General features: G+C 51.3%; 1 protein-coding gene across 1 annotated transcript; it reads left to right on the forward strand.

The window, feature by feature from the left end:
• The first annotated feature begins 919 nt into the window (after positions 1-919).
• LOC135892798 (NACHT, LRR and PYD domains-containing protein 3-like) lies at positions 920-19,265 on the forward strand. Its single transcript, XM_065420594.1, has 9 exons — positions 920-986; positions 1,361-1,527; positions 2,491-2,668; positions 3,946-4,011; positions 4,962-6,687; positions 10,410-10,496; positions 11,673-11,843; positions 13,693-13,860; positions 19,184-19,265. The coding sequence occupies exons 1-9, from the start codon at positions 953-955 to the stop codon at positions 19,263-19,265; spliced, it is 2,679 nt and encodes an 892-aa protein (XP_065276666.1). The 5' UTR covers positions 920-952.
• Positions 19,266-19,948: the final 683 nt, after the last annotated feature.

A 19,948-nucleotide genomic window follows, 5' to 3' on the forward strand; every position in this document is an offset into this window, starting at 1 on the left:
AGAGAGCAGCAAGGGGACAGAGGTTGAGCTAGCCTTGTAACCATGAGAACCACTATTATGGTACAGGACTATAGAGTACGTACCATTTAGGTGTCTTAATTTTTTCATTTCCTTGTTTTTGTGTCGGGACAGCCTGCGTAGATTAAACAGAACCAACAGAGTTTTCCCCAGGTTGTTGGACTAAGAAAAGCTCTCCAGCACAGCAATGGCTACTTCCAGGAAAAAGCAGATCTTTGTGAAAGCGCCAAGATGGCACAAGAGCTCCACATTTATCAGGGGCATTTCATGAAGATCTTATTCTTGTGGAAGTAGCCGCTGTTCCCTCTAGGTCCTTCCTCTGCAATGCAACACAAATGTTAGTGGGCTAGAAAAATCCACTCCCGTGTTGGATGGAGGGCACACTATCAAAGTTGGCTGTACCCATTTCTGACTTTCTGCAGTCTGTAGCATTTAAGCTAGAGGTAAGAGATAATCAGGAGCTCAAAGGGTTTGTCTACATGGGGAAATTTACTTGCATAATTTCACCATTGTCGTTATACTGGTATAACTCCCATGTGTCAGTCCGTGACAACTATAGAGGCCCTACTGCCTCTTTACAGCCCTCTGGCAGCAAACTGTAACGTGTGCCAGAGTGATGTGCAGGGGACTTACCTGTTTTTAAAAACCGAATAGAACTCAGAAACTAATTAACAGATTTATTTGAAAGTCCTCAGACAATCCAAGCTTTATTCTGAGACTAGGGACTGAAAAGCTGAAGTAGATAGACATTTTCATACAAAACACAGAGGCTAAATTCCAGATTTAAGTGCAAAATGACCCAGTTGTAGATATGGCTGCTCCTCCCTCATGCTGAGCTGTTAACATGGAGATGGAAGTGACATTCCTTGCCTCTGTGTGACGTACGTTTCCCTCTCCTTAGACTTCTCAGTGACGCAAGAGCAGAGTGAATAAAATGGCTTCCAACCAACCGGCTGCGGTGAGCGAAGGTGAGTGTGATCGACGGGCTCCTCTCGTCATGAGCAAAGCAGCACTGCTCCTGCAGTAAAGCTCAGTGCCGCAGCTAGAGCCTGCCCCATTCCTGACTGCGCCTCCTGGGAGAGGCTGGGACTAGAGCAGTGCTGACATTGTAACAACCCTGCTCCTGCACCATTCCCTGTAGCGCCTCCTGCAGGGAGAGGTGGGCACTGCAATTGCTGTGAACTCCCTCACTGCCTGTGTTCCTATACGATTCCTTAAAATGCAACCTTCTGGTAGAGGCTGCATCTGGAGTAGCTGTGATGTCTCAGATAAGGGTGCTAGTTATCAGTGAGTGGATATGAGCCCACCCCAAGGTATAAGTGCCATACTGTCTTCTCCACAGATAATATTGTAGCCTTCAGAAAACACATGGATAATTATACATCTGGGGAGCTGAAGAGGCTGAGCGAGCACTTCCGCCCCGACTTGGTCTACGTCATTGAGAACGACATTCTCACTGTGCTGCAGGAACTCACCAGCAGATGTGTCATCACTGCTCAGCAGGCCCAGGTACGGCGCCGCTCATTGACCTGTAGGAAGCCAGGCTAATGCTGCCGGAGCTGAATTCTAAAGGCCCCAGGCATTCTAGGACCTTAGCGCTCTCCCCATGGAGACCTGGCCCCTTGTTGGTGACAGGAGAGAGGCTAATGCTGGTCATGAGGTCCAGGGAGATATAACAACAGATCGCAGAAACTGTAAACCACAAGGAACGGTAAATACAGTGTAGAAGTGAGCACCCAAGCTGAGTGACAGAGATCTGCCCCCTAGTTCATCATTATTGTAATTCATGGTTAATTGTAATCACACACACACATACACACACACACACACACACACCCCTCATGCACACACTTCACGTTGCCTTTTTTGAGATCTCTTGTTCTGGACTGTTCCCTGGCTGCTGGGACACTGCATTGTGCAGCACTTTCCAGCTTTCAAATACCTCCAAGAGTGAGCAGGTGCCAATGTTCCCCACTGAGATTTTGGACTCTGGAGGGCTCTCAGCCTGTCCCTCCGTTCTAGGCCCCTCAGCATCCACCCGTCAGACATCTCTAGATCCAGGTGTGCAGGGAACAAAGATAACTCTTAATTACACTTCGAGCTGGCAAGGAGAAGGCATCGTAACAACAATATTTGCCCCTGACCTCTTCTGGGCATGAAAATGCTGCACAGCCCCCAATCTGCATTGATCTGGGGACTAAACGCAACGGGGAGTCAGACATGAACCCAGATCTCTGCCACAGCAACAAAACACCACCACTTTTACTTCCCCACCAGCCCACTCTGCCCTGGCAGAGCCTTTCACTGCCCTTCTAGCCAGGGGCCAGGTACTGTGTTGGTCACTTTTAAGAAGTGGCCCTGGGCCGTGCAGCATTATGTCACTCTTCTGATTCCATTCTAGCAGCTACATTCCACCCTGCCATGGCAGGCAGCTTCTGACTCTTCCTCCTCTGCTGTCCCTCTGTGGTTTAGGATTACCATGACTGGGAGAGGAACCACGACTCAGCCAGCGCTGCAGAGAAGCTGGCAGATGACATTTTGGCTATGAACCAGGCCACAGGGCTGGGTCTCTGGACGTGTCTGTTTGCTCTGCAGAGCAGGTGGGCTCACCCCAATCTCCATGGGATGCTGGACGAAATCATTCAGAATGGTAACGTACCCATCGCACAGAATGGGGGGCATAGGCGGTGGGTATAATAGGCTTAGCCTTCCCTGGTGCAGCTGCTACCGCAGGATGCCGGGTTGCAGGTTTTTGCTTATTATTATGCACCATGCAGGCTCTGAGGTGGCTGAGGAGGCGGTATCTGCTATTCAGCTTCCTGGGTTCATCAGTCATCTCCTTGGACTCCAGAGATATTACTGATGAATCCTCAGCTGCCCCGGAACCTGCATGGCGCATATACAAAGCTCAGCATTCTTCCGCTGGGTGGCTGGGGGTCTTGGGATGGGAGGCGTGTCGCATTTCTCATTCTCTGGCCGGCACAGCTGGGGCGGTTGGGGATGGCCCAGGCCAGCTCAGGGCTGTTCAGGCCGGCTCGGGGCTGGGGCAGCTGGCCAGCTCGACTTGGGCTGGCCCGGGCTGGCTCGGGGTGGCTGGGGTTGGCTGGGGCTGGGGCTGGCCCGGTGCTTGGGTCAGCCGGCCAGCGTGGCTTGGGTTGCTCGGACTGGACCATCTGAGGCCGTCCCAGGGCTAGAGTGGCTGAGGCCAGGGCTGGGGTGGCTGGGGCCAGCCCAGGCCTGGCTGGGGCTGCTTGTGCTGGACTGTCTGGGGCTGGCCAGGGGCTCGGGCAGCTGTCCGGCATGGCTGGGGCTGGCCTGGGGCTTGGGTCGGCTGGCTGGTGTGGGAGGGTGGGAGGCTCCTCGTGCGGAAGGGGTGGGGCTGGGGGGCTAGCCTCCCTGAAGGCTATGTGGGGGGGAATCCACAGGAATCGTATGAACAAGTGACCAGAGAGCTGGGGAAAAGCGAGTGTGACCAGAGCTGGGCACAAGCAGAGAGAAAGAAGGATCTGTGCAGAAGAGGGAACCCCTTTTGGATGAATAAGGAGCCTGTAGAGAGATTGCTGGGCAGAGAGCATCTCCTACAGTGCAGTGATGAGCATGAAAAGAGAACAGCAAATAGGTGGTCAGGAGACAGAGGACTGTGTCCTGATCTCAGACACGGCTTCATGTCTGCACAAGGGTGACCAGCCATGTGGAGATGAGCCCAGCGTACCTGCAGGCTCTCTCTCATAGTAGAGAGGAAACAAGATTCAGTTGTAATAAATATAAAAGGGAAACTCAGTGTGGCATTGCTGATGTTAAATAAAGAGGTAAAACTAAGAGCCCAGAACAGTGAAATGTGATGGTATTAAGGCCATATTTGTAACCATAACCCATGTCACATAACAGCATAGTTTGCGCCTTCTCTCTCTCTCTCTCTCTCTCTAGGTCAAAATCTGTTAAAGGAAAATCTCCTGAATGAAAATGGACATCCTCTTGATGCCGAACTGAAAGGTACCGTGATGGAATTTCATCCCTGTTCATGCCAATAAAGGGCTCAGTCATGCCTTACAGGCACTGATCTGTACTGGGGCTGGGACAGAACCGCTCGACTCAGGGTCAGCTTCAGTGGGGCACAGCTCCCCAGTAGTCTGAGGAAATACCCCTGTAGAGCGTGCAGCTTACCCCCACTGTGAGCCCAGCCATCTCCGCTAGCCAGGGCACCCAGAACAGGGCCATGGCCCTGCCTTCTCCTGAGCCCCTATAGGGGTCTCCTGTGTCCCAGAAGGTGCAGGCAGCAGGAGGAGGAAGCAGGATAATTGTGCCATTACAATTGTGTCCAGCTGGTATAGGGGTAGGAAGGCTTCTTACACCCTTTCCCCCTTGTGCAAGCGCAGAACGGCTGGGCGCAGACTGGCTCGGCATGAACTGAACTGCAGTGGCATCCATTGGGCAGCTCAGCGTGAGTGCCAGGGCTTCTCTGCTCTCCTTCAGCTACACCCGCCGCTGCACTTCCAGGGATCCTTATTTTATAGGCACACGGAACCAGCTATGGTCAAAATTAGACCTGTCAGAGTTGCTGGGTTTGCTGGCATTGAATCACACAAGCTGGAACAGGAAACCTGATGCCATCCTGTTGGATCTCAGTGCAAGTTCCAGGATAAACCAGAAAGTATTCCCGATCTGACTCAGCAGAGGAAAGGGCAGAGGGAAGACAAAGATGTGAGATCAGAGCAGTTACTTATCTGTCCAGGCCTCAGCTTGGTATCTGGCTAGAATGTAAATTAGAAGAAAAGTGTCTCTATCAGGCTTCTGCTTGGAATCTCTCCAGGTGCACATGGTCATGGGCAGTAAGGGGGGAGGTCCGAAATGGGAAAGACAGAGAGAAATATGACTGGGGGGTGTAAGAGACAGGGCTGTCTGGGTTCATGCCATGTCTGTCTCAACACATTTCTTCATTCCAGTTTGCCAAAAAAAGCACAAAGATAATCTCTGTGACCTGACATGGATGATGAAGGAAAACAGGAGCTCAGGGAAGTCACGGGGACTTCAGCCTCCCTCCATCTCTAGCCACTATGTGGAGCTGAAGGTGGTCTCAGACCGTCACTTCAAGAAGCAGACACACCAGGAGCATGAGGCCCTGGCCGCGGCTGGGGAGCTGAATGAATATCGCCTCCAGAGGAGAATGAAGAGTGAGCTGGAGCGCATCGCCCCTGACCGGCTCTTCCGCTGGTGCTTTCAATCCCGCCGTGTCCCCCTGTCTGTGATGGTGAGTGGAGTAGCCGGCGTGGGCAAGACAACCCTGGTGCAGAAATTCATCTTTGACTGGGCAACGGGGAAGCACTACCAGAAATTTGCCTTTGTTTTCTTCTTCAAGTTCCGGGACCTGAACACTATTACTGAGAAGAGGAGCCTAGAATCTCTGATCTGTCAAACATATCCACACCTCCGGGACAAGCTCCCTAGAGTCCTGGAAGACCCTGAGAAGTTGCTCTTCATCTTTGATGGCTTGGATGAGAGCAAGACTGATTTGAAATTAAGCAGAGGTGGATCCCATGAACTGTGTATGAATCCAGGGGATGTGAAGCCAGTTACTGTGATTGTCGCCAGCCTGCTGAAACAGACTCTGCTGAAGGGATGTTCTGTGCTGCTGACCAGCCGCCCCAGCAAGTTGACCAGTTTGGAGGCTGGAGTCTTCCATAGGGTGGCCAGTATCGTGGGCTTCCTCTCCAAGGAAAGGGAAAGATACTTTTCCATGTTCTTTGGAGATGAGCGAGTCTCCAGAGAGGCCTTTGCGTATGTGAGGGACAGTCAGGTTCTGTACACGCTGTGCTACAACCCATCTTATTGCTGGATCACATGCACGGCCCTGAAACCCTGCTTCATTGCCAGGGCAGGGAGACCCAAAACAGTGACCCAGCTCTTTGTGAGCTACGTCACCCATATTATGGCCAGTCACACCCAGGAGCGGCCTGAGCCTCAGAGGATGCGAGATACATTGATAAGTGTCGGATGGTTGGCTGAATACGGCATCACAAACCACATTCTAGTCTTTGATCTGAAGTATTTACAGGATTTCAATGTTGAGTTTTCTCCATTCCTCACTGGCTTCTTGGTGGAGAACCCTCAAACCGATGACTCTTCCCAGGTGACCTACTCCTTCCTTCACCTCACCATCCAGGAGTTCTTTGCTGCCCTCGTGCATTACCTAGATTACAAGGAGGACAAGTTCAGAGACACAATGGCTAAAGCCAGGTCCTGTAAGGAAGGTGACTATGAGATCTTCTCTCGCTTCCTGGCTGGGCTCTCCCATCCTGTAACCAGGATGCCCCTGGAGAAATATGTGGGGAAGTTCTCTGCAGAGGCAACTCGTAAGGTTATTGGATGGCTCAGTGAGATGAACTATGAGGAGCTGCAAAGCCCAGAAGAGCCTGAGGGGAAGAGGAGGCTGATGAACGTATTCAATTTGTTTTTTGAATCTCAGAACAGCCAACTTGTGCATGATGTGGTGGGTAAAGCTGCCCATATGGACTTCTCTGACTTATACCTCATGCCGGTGGATTGCACAGTTCTTGCTTATGTGTTGAGTTGCTGTGAAGAAATACAGCGCCTAACCCTAGATTCCTGCTTCATCCAGAATGAGGGCCTGGAGCGACTCAGACCTGAGCTGCACAAAGTCAGAGAACTGAGGTAAGAAAAGAGGTCATGTGTAAAGTTTAAAATATCAGGGACTTGATGTGTCAGTGGCCTCAGCAGGACTGTCAGGTAGATGGTGATTCCCAAGAGTGTTACAGATATGGACATTACACCATTCTGTAACATACAAGATCCAAGCCCATGTTATAGTCATCCTCTATTTCACTTTTGGCCCATTTTGCAAGAGAAAAGTCATTTCATGGACCAAACATCTCACCTCCCTAAGGCTTGCTTCCCAAATATTTAATTCTGCAGACCTCCAAGGAAGGGCTCCATGGATCACTAGTGATCCACAGACCCACAAGTGGAACCACCTGTCTATCTTAGGGTTTTATACTGGCACCCATCATCACAGTATGTGAACACCTTCAGCGTGAAATCTATAGCAATAGTGAAGTCCTTAGTCTGAACGTCATGAAGCTCCAGCACTTCTCTATTTTCAGAGTCAAAACTCTGCTTGGAGAAGGGTTTTTGTTTTTAGATTTTTTTAAGCTTTTATTAAGTTTCTCTCTTTGGGGGGTTGGTAGAAGGCGTGTCCATGCCATGGCATCCTTAGGGCAGAAAAGCTACTGTGTTATTATCACGTAGTGGGAATGAGAGCTTCCTGAAAAAGACAAGTTTGGAAGAGTTCTTTGCCCTGACAGGGATCTCCATTCAACATGTCAGAGTTCAGTGTAGGTGTTTCTCTCATACTTACCCTCCGGAGCAGTGGTGTGGCAGGAATTCCTCCTCACTCTTGGGAATTCCTTACTCTTCCCAGAACTTCATCCCGGGGATAAAATTGCTCCACCACCAGGAGAGCCAAATGTGAATCAGGTTGGAGTCCAGCTCAATGGAGGAAGCATTCACGTCTCCCCGCAGCTCTCCTCCCTAAGGCTCCTGCTGTGCACAAAACAAACTACCTCCTGTACCTGCAAAGTAGCAGGAAGCCCTGGTGTCCTTCCCGCTGCGATCTCTGTGATCGTTGGGGTTTTTGGTGGCAGCTGCAGCTTTTTGTAAAAATTCGAAAGGAAATGGAATTAAAATGCCCTCCCCGAGATGTTACCAGACAGTAACATTTAAAACTGGCAGAGCACAGGGAGGTTCTATAGGACAGTGGCCTGCAGCTCTTGTTAGTGCTGCTCTTGGGGGAGCTCAGCTTTTACAGCTGAGGAATTGGGGCGACAAAGTGAACAATAAGGTCTGAATTACTTGGGGCATCATAGATTCAAATCCCAGGGGGATCCGCTTAGCTGTCCTTCCATTCCAAAGAGATACACTGAGTTCCAGAGCGTTACTGTATGTGTGTGCTTGGAATCAAGGTGCGTCAATAGCTATTAGCCAGGATGGGCAGGGATGCAAAACCATGGTCTGAGTATCCCTAGCCTCCGTTTGCCAGAAGCTGGGAATGGGCGACAGGGGATGGATCACTTGATGATTCCCTGTTCTGTTCATTTCCTCTGAAGCACCTGGCATTGGCCACTGTCGGAAGACAGGATACTGGGCTAGATGGACCTTTGTTCTGACCCACTATGGCCGTTCTTATGAATCAAACTTTAACAACCAAGGCTCTGAGGGGACAGTAAAGGCCCTTAGGCACTCTGGTTAAGAACAGGGTGTGATGGGATCCCCGGGGTGCAGCCTGGGACTGTGGGACTGCTGTGCCCCCTAACTCACCAGCCTGAGCTGTTTCTCACAATGCTTTGCTAGCAACAAGCAGCAAACCCCTCCAGGTGCTGTTATCTCTCAGAACAACCCCACTGTGGAGCCCCACACCCAGCTAGATTGCATGAATGCTCCCAGAGCCATACATGATTCACACAGAGAAAGGCACCAGCCAAATCCCCCCAGCTCCCAGCCTTGTACCTCAGGAATATACCGTCTTGCAGTGCTGAAGACGAGCAGTGCAAACTTATTAATTGGTTCACCACTTCATCAATGGAATGTGGATATACACCAGCCTTTACAACCCTATTAGACTGGGCAACATCTAGATTAAGCAGTTTTTCTCACCCCACTGGGTATTGTAGTCCTTAGTATACAGGTTTGTCCCTTAAATCTGGGCCAGTCTCTTCTGTTGGAGTCTTCAGTCTTCTGAGTGTCCTTGTTGCTTTTGCCCTGGTGTCCTGAGACAGACAAATTCCTCTTCCTCACCGAGTTGTAGTGCGCTGTAGCTCCTGCCCATCTCAGCAGAGCTGGTTGCATGTCAGTTCTAGTCTGCGTCCATGGGACCCCGTTCTGCTTGTCTTGTGCACCCAGCGCTCCCACTGAATTCACAGGAGCTTTGGGTGGGCAGGAAGGGCAGGATCAGACCTTGCACTTTGGGAGCCTGCAGGATGAAAAGTCCCCTCCCGCTAGCTGCAGTGCAAGCGAAGGGTGAGGTGCAGCTCCCCCTCTGCTGTGCTCTTGCAAGGAAGGATGGGTTTGTAGTTAAAGCGCAAATTTCTGCCTGGCTCTGCCGCTGACTCACTGTGTGATCCTAGGCAAGTCGTTTCCCCTCTCTGAGCCTCAGTTTCCCCTTCTCACAATAGCAACACTGCGGTAGCGCGTGGTGGGAGGGTTGGTGGCTGGGAGGTTTCACTGATCAGTGTCCTCAGGTGCAGGAGCTGGTGAAATGCACAATGCCATTCGGCTGGACCTGGTTTCATTCTCTCCTAGCTGTCTCAGGATCTCTGGGCTGGGGATGGTCTGTAGAAGGCTGAAGCAAAGCCCTCCAAAGCAAAGCAAGTCCTGGCAGAACCCAGGAGTCGCGAGTGCCTGTCTGTATCATGCTGCCCCCCGGGAATGAACAGAGAGCTCAGCCCAGGGGCGCAGCACTGATCGCAGCCCCGCACCAACTGGCCTGGAGGCTCCCAGGAGCCTTGGTCCTGAGCAGCCGCTTCATTCTCCCAATTAGGCACGTCACAGAGCGGTGGGGAGGCACTCTAGGCTGTGTCTCTATGGTTAGACCCCACCGTGGGAGGACTCTAATCAGAGACCCTGCACAGAGCACAGCCCCCACCTTGCCTGCAGCCACAGAGCTATGGCTAGAGCGACACTGTGCCGTGTGTTGTAGGGTGTTGCTGTGGGCGTGTTGGGGGCCCTGCTTTAGGCAGAGGTAGCTCAGGGAGGGGGACACTGGGTGTGGATGGGGGGACTTGAGGAGGTGCTAGGTGCGGTGGGAGTCAGCGCAGGTTTCGGAGCACGCCGAGGGTCTGTCTACACTGTGCTGAGAGGTGTGACTGCAGCCCGTGTCAACATGCCCGAGCTAGCTTTGATCTAGCTCAAGTGACAACAGTGGTGAAGCCGCAGCAGCGTGGGCTACGTGTGCACAGTCCGTGCTGCTGCTGTTATCTGAGCTAGCTGGATCACGTCAGCACGTGCTGCAGTCACCCCTCTGAGCGCAGTGCAGTGTGAGTGGGGGCAGCGCAGCCAGCGAGAGGAGAGTGGGGAGCCAACCGGGGCGAATAGGGGAAATGCCATTGGGGTGCCAGAGAGAGCCATGAGACAGGGAGGAAGCTCAAAGAGGGGATTGTGAAGCGCAGGGAGGATTTATGGATTGGAGAGGGAGGAGGAGCGAGCAGTGGAAGGATTTGATGGGTCTGGAATTGATGTAAATGAGGTAATGCATATTGAACAAACATGCAAATCCTCCATTGCGTAATTTGCATAGCACATCCAGCTTTCCAAACCTGCAGCCTTTGCAGATTTGTCTCCGTATCCAGCCTGAAATGGTTTGTTCTTTAATTTCCCACCAGTCTCCTGGATAATGATCTGAAGGATCCTACAATGAAGGATATTTGCAAGGCCCTAAAGCACCAGAACTGTAGGCTAGAGGCTCTGAGGTAACTGCGTGGTCCGTGTCTCATGAGTAATTCAGTATCGCTCATTTTCAAATGTATTGCATGTTCTGAAGTGTCCTGGGGCCTGCAGCCTGTGTCCATGGGGATGGGAGATAAGGCATAATGATAAGCTTGGGGCTCTGCCATTTTTTCCTGGGCCATTGTCTGTTTTTTTTGTTTTGTTTGATAATGGGATGGGGGATGGGGGATGGCCAGGGAAAATCCAGGATGTGCAGGAAGTTGTGGTGATGATTTGGAACACGGCTCTTTTCCCTTGGAGTTACATGGAACCAATGTCCCAGCAGTGGCCATGCTAGGGACTGTGAAATCCAGCTCCTCCTGAGCACTTGTGGTCACTAATGGGCCGCTCACTCTGCCAGCTGTAACCCATCCCCCTTGAGATCCTTCTGGCTCAGAGGCCTGTCTGGGTCTCCTCCCTGCCAGGCTGGCTCCTCAGTTCGGTAGTGTGCTTTGTGCTTTATCCCTCTCCACCTCCTGGGGCCAGCTGTGCTGCTCCCACAGGGCTCTCCCTGCAGGGCCAGGGAGTGACAGGGTGAGTTTGAGAACTAAACCTGGGTCTCCTACTTGGCTGCATGCAGCTCAGACCCTAGTTCACCAGGCCTGTCCCCCACTCCTCCTCCCTGACTGCGGAGTTGACTCTGTAGTGTGTTACAGTGCAATGTTACACTCTCCTGGGGCTGCGCGTGATTGCATTTCAGCAGATCACTCTGCTAGAGTTCCAAAGACAGAATCACATCCCAGCATGCAAACGCTTTGGCTTCCAGTAGCAGTCTGTTAGTGCTGCAGTGCAGAGCCCGTGTTAAGCGAAAAGCTAACGTAACCGTCTCCTACTTCAGCCTCATTCTTCCCTGGGGCTCCTGCCCTCTCTGCGCATGTGGCCTCTGTAGCCTATCCCCATCTGTGTGCCATTGGTTCTGATGGGTCTCCTCCCTCCTGGCTGGCTGATTGCTCTCTGGGCCTCTCTCCCATTGTGTCTCTCTCTCATTTCCTTCCTATCTCTGTTCTGATTTGTCAGCTCCTTGTCCCTTTGTTCTGTTCTCCTGTTTATTCTCACTCCTCCTCCTCCTGACTTTGACAGTTTCTCTCTCTCTCCTCTTTACCTTTTCTTGGTTTTCTCTCTCATTCATTTGGCTCCTTCTCTCCCTGCCTGCTCTCTAGCCTAGGGAAGAACGCGTTCACTGAACAGTGCTGTGAAGAACTGGCATCTGCCCTCGCGGAAAACCGGACCCTCCTGAGACTTGAACTGAAGAAGAATAAACTGCGGACAGTGGGCCTTTCTTACCTATCCAGGGTGTTTGAGTCCCCAGAGTGCAAGATTCGGAAATTAGGGTAAGTATCAGTCTGACAGTGACGCTTCTGCTCTAGGGCACTAAAGGTTTCCAGGGTGTTTGCTCTTCCCCTTTAGACACCTGTGTTTGTCTGTCCCATTTCCTGGCATAAGCATCATTTCAGATCATGTCAGAGAGGGTGACACAGAAACAAGGATTCACAAGGGTACAAAAAATCTTGTCGGGTTCACAAGGAGGGGAGGGATAGCTCAGTGGTTTGAGCATTAGCCTGTTAAACCCAGGGTTGTGAGTTCAATCCTTGAGGGGGGCCATTTAGGGATCTGGGGCAAAAATCTGTCTGGGGATTGGTCCTGCTTTGAGCAGGGGGTTGGACTAGATGACCTCCTGAGGTCCCTTCCAACCCTGATATTCTATGATTCTATATGCTGGTCCCATCTCCTGAGGAGGAAACCGCCCAGGGGAAGGGAAGGTGAAACATTCCTCCTGTCCTTGGCAGGAATGGCCAGCCCTGCCTTGATCAGCCAGTTGCTGCCACAGGAGAGAGATCAATTAAATTTGCACCGCTCTGAAATCCCAGCCCAAAGGAGCTCAAAATCCTGATCATGCCTGGGCTCCAGAAGCAAAATGCTTTCCAGAAAAGAGCGGTTTGGGGCTGTTGTGATCTTGTGCTGGTGTGAGCACAGCAGGGAGTGGAAATGGAGGGGTTTCTACATACTCAGATCACTGGTCAGCTATAGCACTAGGAGGAATTATTTCTGGGAAGTTCTATGGGCTATGTCAGTGTTTTGCAAAGTACTGGGTCGCTCTGGTCAGCACCACTGACCGGGGCGTTAAAAGTCCCGTTGGTCGTGCTGCCCAGCTAAGGCGGGCTAGTGCCTACCTGTTCTGACACCACGCTGCACCCTGGAAGCGGCCAGCAGCGGGTCCGGCTTCTAGGTGGGGGGCCACAGGGCTCCGCGTGCTGCCCCTGCCCTGAGCACCGGCTCCGCACAGCCAATGGGAGCTGGGGGGGGGGGTCAGTGCCTGCGGGCGAGAGCCGCACGGAGCTGCTTGCGCGCCTCCGCCTAGGAGCCAGACCTGCTCGGTCCGCGTGACCAGGACAGGCGGGAAGCCTGCCTTAGCCCCCCCGCCGTGCCGCTGACCGGGAGCCGCCTGAGGTAAGTCCCTGCCCCAGCCCTGAGCCCCTCCCAAAACCCAGAACCCCTTCCTGCACCCCAAACCCCTCATCCCTGGCCCCACCCCAGAGCCTGCACCCCCAGCCCAGAGCCCTGACCCCATCCCGCACCCCAACCCCCTGCTCTAGCCCTGAGCCCCTCCAAACCCAGAGCCCCTCCTGCACCCCAAACCCCTCATCCCTGGCCCCACCCCAGAGCCTGCACCCCTAGTCCAGAGCCCTGACCTCCAACATCCTGCCCCAGCCCTGAGCTCCTCCCACACTCCAAACCCCTCATTCCCAGCTCCGTTGGGTTGCAGGCATCAACAGTTTTCTTCAACTGGGTCCCCAGAAAAAAAGTTTGAAAACCACTGGGCTATGTTGTGCAGGAGGTCAAACCAGATGATCCTAATGGTCCCTTCTGGTCTGAGAATCTATGCATCTAGTGGATTGCGGATTAGGAATTAGCATGGTGAAGAGTCCCTGCTAATATGGATACAGCCCCCGTGCCAGCTTTAGATTTGTTAAACCTGTGTGATTCTGCATACGTGGTGAGATTAGCAGAAAGAGGAAGCGAGGCAGAGGGAGGCAAAGTGACATGGACCAGTAAAGTGAGGATGGTGGGGAGATGGACATAGACACAGTGATAGACATAGGCAGCTAGACAAGGCAGGAAGCCCTGTCAATGCTGTGCTGCAGCCTTTCTCTAAGGTATGTGTCCCATGTTCTGCTGCAGCCTCCAGGGAACTGGTTTGTCAGATGAATCCTGCAGGAGCCTCTGCTCTGCTCTCTCCAAAACCTCCAGCCTCCGACATCTGAACCTGAGTGCGAATATGTTCACCGATCGGTGCGCTGAAGAAGTGCATCTTCTTATCCTGACGTGCCCCAGCCTCACTGAGATCAGGTAAGGCGGCGACCCCGGCTCGTCCTGCAGGGCAGACACAGCGAATTTGTTTTCTTTTCTCCTCTCGTTATGCACACCCCCTTTGCCTGTGCAAACCTGGTGCGTAATTTCTTTATTCTTGGTTATGGAGAGGTTGATTGGGGAGAGATGCCTCAGGGGACTGGGAATGGATCCAATCCTGGTTGGTGGGGACCAAAGGTCACTGCTGTCCCATGGCTGCTTGGTGATCCGTGTCACAAACTTTGGTGCTTTTAACCACTCCCTAGTGGACAAGTATCACATCACAACAGTCAGTACCCAAACTGGCATCACTCACCCCGGTCTGCTGGCAATCTCAGCAGAGAAAGCAAGGAAGACATGGGCTGCCAAGCCCGGCCGGTTCTCTCAGCACTCGAAGGTCCTGCCGGGTAAGGGGTGAGGCACTGGCTGGTGCCAGTGTGCATGGCAGGGGCAGGAGGGCTTCCTGTGCTTTGCTTGTTCTGGGAATCTGCCGAGGAATCAGACTCCAGTGATGTCCGTTCAGCACTTGTCACCGCCCAGCTGAGTTGGCGTTGCACATCCGTGGGCAGAACCATGTAATGAACAATGCAGGGAGCTCTGTGGATAGAGGGAGATGGGAGTCTGTTGGTCAGGCTTTAGAGAGTTTTTAGGCTGTCTTGGTGGTCCTTGCCAGAGACCAGTGACTCAGTGGCCAAACACCTGTGAAGGCCTTGTGGGGGGGAGTTTGGCAGCTTTACAGGGCTGTGTGGACATCGCATTGAAGGGACCTTTTCTGTCTCTACAAAGATTGATCACAGGGACTTGAGCTGACGTACTCCTGACTATTCCACCCTCCTGCTTTCTGGATTTTTATACCACCCCCACCACTGTGGTGCCTTCCCAGTCCTGCCCCTCCCCGGTCTATTCAGAATGCAGCCAAAGTCACCTGGCTGGCCTGCCAGTTGGACTCCATCACTCCTCTCCCGTTTAACCCAATCACCTCTCAGAGTCTCACTTCACATCTCTCCCCAGTGCTGCTCCGGCCTAAAGCTCTGCTCTTGGCAGCGTGGTTCCCGACCCACTTTGCACTCACATCTGTTAACGCGACCCCAGGGGCCTGAGAGGTGGGGGCCCAGGCTAAGGTGGGATTGGTCCTGCCCCCAAGAGGTGGGAGTCCCAGGTGGGTTTTGGGTGCTGCTTCCGGGGGAGGGGGAAAAGGAGGCCCTAGAGGGTGTCAGGTGCTGTCTTCTGGGGATGGGAGGCCTGGGATGGGATTTGCAGAGTGAGCCCAGCCTGCATTCACCCCCGCACCAGTAGCTCCTGCAGCTGTTGTCCCAAAAGACTGGCTGGGCTTGGCTCCCCACTCTGCATCCTGGCCCCTGGCGCATGGGGTTGCAGCGCTATTCAGGTTTAGCCAGGTCCCCCAACGTGGGGGCAGCCAGGCTAAATTTGAGTGAGTGGCATTGTGACCCTGTGCACCAGCAGCCAGGTCGCAACACCCAGAGTGGGGAGCTGAGCCCAGTCAGCACCAGGGGACAGGAGACGCAGGAGTCTTGCGACCCCCCTGGTACCCTTTTGCAAACCCCCTGGGCATGACCCACAGTTTGGGAAATGCTGATGTAGCACATCCACCTCACCACCTTCGTTCTGCCAACGGTGTGCGTCCCACTGCGCTCTTTGTTTCTGTCTCCCACTCTTTGTCTTTGCGACTTCTTCAGTGCAGCCTGAAATGACTTCATTGTCCCAGTATGCCGGGCTTGCTGCACTCTGCAGTTAAATTCCTCCTGGAAACCCTCTTCGTCTGCAGTTGTGGCTCCTTTTGTAGTTTTCATGTTCTTCAGAGGAAAGCATGGGTGTGACATTCCCCAGGGTACAATCTGGACTGTTGAACAGCTGTGTCCCCTTCGGTCTCCAACCTGGGATGCCTTTGACACTGGTTTGCTGTGAAAGCAACCACTTTGGGTCCTGCTCACACACAGCCTTTAGCATGCAAAATGACTCCCAGCTATGTTTCATGAATGCTATGCCAGCCACTCATGAATTGTATTGCAGAGTGACACCAGCAAATTCCCAGTCCCAGCCTTGTCCCCCAGAAATGTGCATCTTGTTCTGCCCAACAAGCTCATAGAAAGTCTGCCATTGCATCAAAGGAAAATGATATGCACAGGCCCTATTATCTCAAGTGAAGATTCCCAAACAAACACCCACTGGTATAGATAAAGCAATAAAACAAGCTTATTAACTACAAAAAGACAGATTTTAAGTGATTACAAGAAATGAGGCATAAAAGTCAGAATTGGCTGCAAAGAAAATAAAAAGATTAAACCGCAAGCTAATACCTAACTTAACAAGCTAAGTGAACTTAAAAAAGCAAAAAGGTTCTTTTTCTCACCAAAAGCTTACAGCAGTCTGTACTGGCTGAAAAGCCTCCCTGCCAGGACCCCTCTCCCAGATCAATGATGCTCCTTTTGTCTTTGAAGCACTATAGCTGCCGTGAGTAGCGATAGGAGGAGAGAGGTGAATTGTGTTGTGTGTCTCCTGTATTTTTATACCACTCCACTCTTTGAGGATTATCTCCAGCTGGGCTCCAGGCGACAGCCAGTCTTTTTACACATGACCGCCAGCTGTTTCATTGTCAATATATAAAGTTCTTGCTCACTCCCTTCTTCCTGCCAAAGAATAGCTGCTTAACTAGGTGATGGGGGGCATAGATCAGCATTTGTGTCGCATTCCCCATTCCCTCAAGGTTCGGTTTTGGGTCCGATTTTATTTAATCTATTCATTACTGACCTCGGAACCGAATGTAGGAGTGGGCTGATAAAGTTTGCGGATGACACAAATTTGGGAGGTATTGCCAATTCGGAGAAGGATCGGGATATTCTGCAGGGAGACTTGGATGACCTTGTAAATTGGAGTAATAATAATAGGATGAGATTTAATAGTGAGAAGTGTAAGGTGATGCATTTAGGGATGACTAACAAGAATTTTAGTTATAAGCTGGGGACGCATCGGTTGGAAGTGACGGAGGAGGAGAAGGACCTCGGAGTCCTGGTTGATCGCAGGATGACTATGAGTCGGCAATGTGACGTGGCTGTGAAAAAAGCTAATGCGATCTTGGGATGCGTTAGGCAAGGTATTTCTAGTAGGGACAAGGAGGTGCTGCTTCCGTTATACAAGGCGCTGGTGAGACCTCATTTGGAGTACTGTGTGCAGTTCTGGTCTCCTATGTTTAAAAAGGATGAACTCAAACTGGAACGGGTACAGAGAAGGGCCACTAGGATGATCCGAGGAATGGAAAACCTTTCCTATGAAAGGAGACTCGAGGAGCTCGGTTTGTTTAGCCTAACCAAAAGAAGGCTGAGGGGGGATATGATTGCTCTCTTTAAATATATCAAAGGGATAAATACCAGGGAGGGAGAGGAATTATTTCAGCTCAGTACTAATGTGGACACGAGAACAAATGGATATAAACTGGCCGTGGGGAAGTTTAGGCTTGAAATTAGACGAAGGTTTCTAACCGTCAGAGGGGTGAAATTTTGGAACAGCCTTCCGAGGGAAACGGTGGGGGCGAAAGACCTCTCTGGCTTCAAGATTAGGCTAGATAAGTTTATGGAGGGAATGGTTTGATGGGATAACGTGATTTTAGTCAATTAGGCAATAACATGCCATCCCTGGTAAAATGAGGGTCCGGCTGGAGAATCTTGCCTGTATGCTCGGGGTTCTACTGATCGCCATATTTGGGGTTGGGAAGGAATTTTCCTCCAGGGTAGATTGGCAGAGGCCCTGGAGGTTTTTCGCCTTCCTCCGCAGCATAGGGCAGGGGTCGTAAGCTGGAGGATTCTCTGCAACTTGAAGTCTTTAAATCACGATCTGGAGACTTCAACAGCTGAGTTAAGGGAAAGTGGGTGGGTCAGCTTTTGTGGCCTGCATCATGCGGGAGGTCAGACTAGATGACCATATTGGTCCCTTCTGACCTTAAAGTCTATGAGTCTATGAGTCTATGAGTACCTGGCCCGGGCCAGGGAAGCTAATGATCCAACCAGCAGACCAAATTTGGTGATGGATCCTGGTCACGTGCCACCTGAGGCATGTTGTGCATATATTAAGAAGACTAGGTGATAGCCCATAGTAGGCCATCTGATTATGCTGATACCTGGCTGGGACATCAGTGTGTCTTTGGTCTCTAAAAAACTTGTTTGGGCCTGCTTTTCTAACTCTGGAGCATGTTACAGAAATGCTATGCAGTAGAATCTCATAACTTTACATACAATGTTGAAACACATATTTACCAGGATAATAATGTTCAGCAGATTATGTGTTTTGAAAGGATACCCCACAAGGCATTCTTTGTACAAAATTTATCATAGTGTCGTAAAAGTTGTGAACATAATGGTATAAACTGGCACACTGGGTTTCTGTTTGTGTTTTTTATAATGCCAAGCACGCTGTCAGTGCTTAGCAAATAACAATAATACACAGTGATTCCTGCAGTGAAAACAGCTGTTCTCTTAGACCAGCAACAATATGGGACACAGAAAAGAGCTGCTACATCTTGGAAAGACAGAAATCGTAGAGTTCTGTTCATAGAGACTAATCATGGAAGAAAGATATTCCATGTCTCTGTGGCCCTCATAACCAGTGATATTCCTATAGCAACACGGTAGTGCTGCAGACCAGGGTTGCTGGGTAACAAGTGTAAAGATTATGCAGTGGTTAGGATGCTGGCTTGAGAGACCAGCATTCATTTCCTTGCTCTGGCACAGACTTTCTGTGGGCAAGTCACTTAGGATAAACCCTTCAAAAGCCCCTAAAGTTCCATTTCCAAAACTGACTTTAAACGATACTAAGGTTTTGTTGACTTCCATGGAGACTTAGGCACCTGAGCCATGTTTAAAAATGGGATTTGGGATCCTAAGTCACTTGAATGCTTTTGCAAATTTTACCCATAGGACTTGTCTAGAAGAACAGTGAATGCGCGGCATGCTGGGGTATATACCTACAGCACACCAGTGTGCCACATACTAAGTGTCCGTGCGGACCCTACTACTGCACGCTAAGAGTTCCTTAGTGCACATTGACCTGCTCTGCTTTGAAATGGGTGTAGGTCAAAGTGCACTAGGGAGCTTTCATCATGCAGTAGCAAGGTTCACACGGCTAGTCAGTGCACAGCGGGCTAATGCGCTGTAGATTACACCCCCTCCTAGGGGTGCTGCACGGATAAATATGCTAAGACTGAGAATAGAGCCATATAAATACCTAACAGAGAGAGCAATAGCAGAGTCCTGTTCATTTGTGATATGAGTTACCGGAGGGTAACCCTGGGTATTTTCTATTTGTCTTCTAGGCTAGGTTTGAATGACTTCTCTCCAGAGGTGGAAAAGCAGCTGAAGAACGTGCAGAGAAAAGGGCTGGACATTCATTTTTAAAGAACAGAGCTGTGCTGTTCCATGCTGTGAAAGCAGCACTGGACGCTAGTGATGCACTGCCTGGTGCAGCATCTACTGCCTGTGATTCAGTGCGAGGGGTGACAGCTGGAGATTAAAGCACACTGCATAAGACATATAGGGGCACATTGCAATGAAACTCGGGCCAAACTCCTATGATGGGTCTGCTGAGCTGGGGACTACAACTCCCATCAGTCCCCTCCACACATCCCCTTCCTCCTGGCCAGGTAAGGAAGCGGCAGCCACATGGCAAGTAAGTGGCTGCAGGGAAACTGAAACAGCAGCCGCTTGGCAAGCAGGGAGTTGGAGAGAAGCTGAATTCAGAGTGGAGTTCCCAGGAACCATATGTGTGGAACAGAGCCATGTGGGACTTATGGGGGAGCAGCAGTGGCTGGGCAGGAACCCACCACAGAGGGGCCCCAATGACAGACACTAACTGAGCCTGGCCTGGAAACCTACAAGTTCGTATTTGCTTGGAATAGAGACTGGACTGGACAGGGCACCCCAAGCACAAGGCGGGACAAGCCCTGACTCTCGACTGGACTGTCCCAGGGGCTCAAACATTTAGTGCTATCGCTCTGTTTGAACTGTAATTGTTTAAGCCTCTGTACCTAAGGTATCTACAACCTTTCCTTTTCTGCTGGCATTTCTAAAGCATTTCTGTT

The sequence above is a fragment of the Emys orbicularis genome, chromosome 20 (genome assembly GCF_028017835.1).
Source record: "Emys orbicularis isolate rEmyOrb1 chromosome 20, rEmyOrb1.hap1, whole genome shotgun sequence".
NCBI lineage: Eukaryota > Metazoa > Chordata > Testudines > Emydidae > Emys > Emys orbicularis.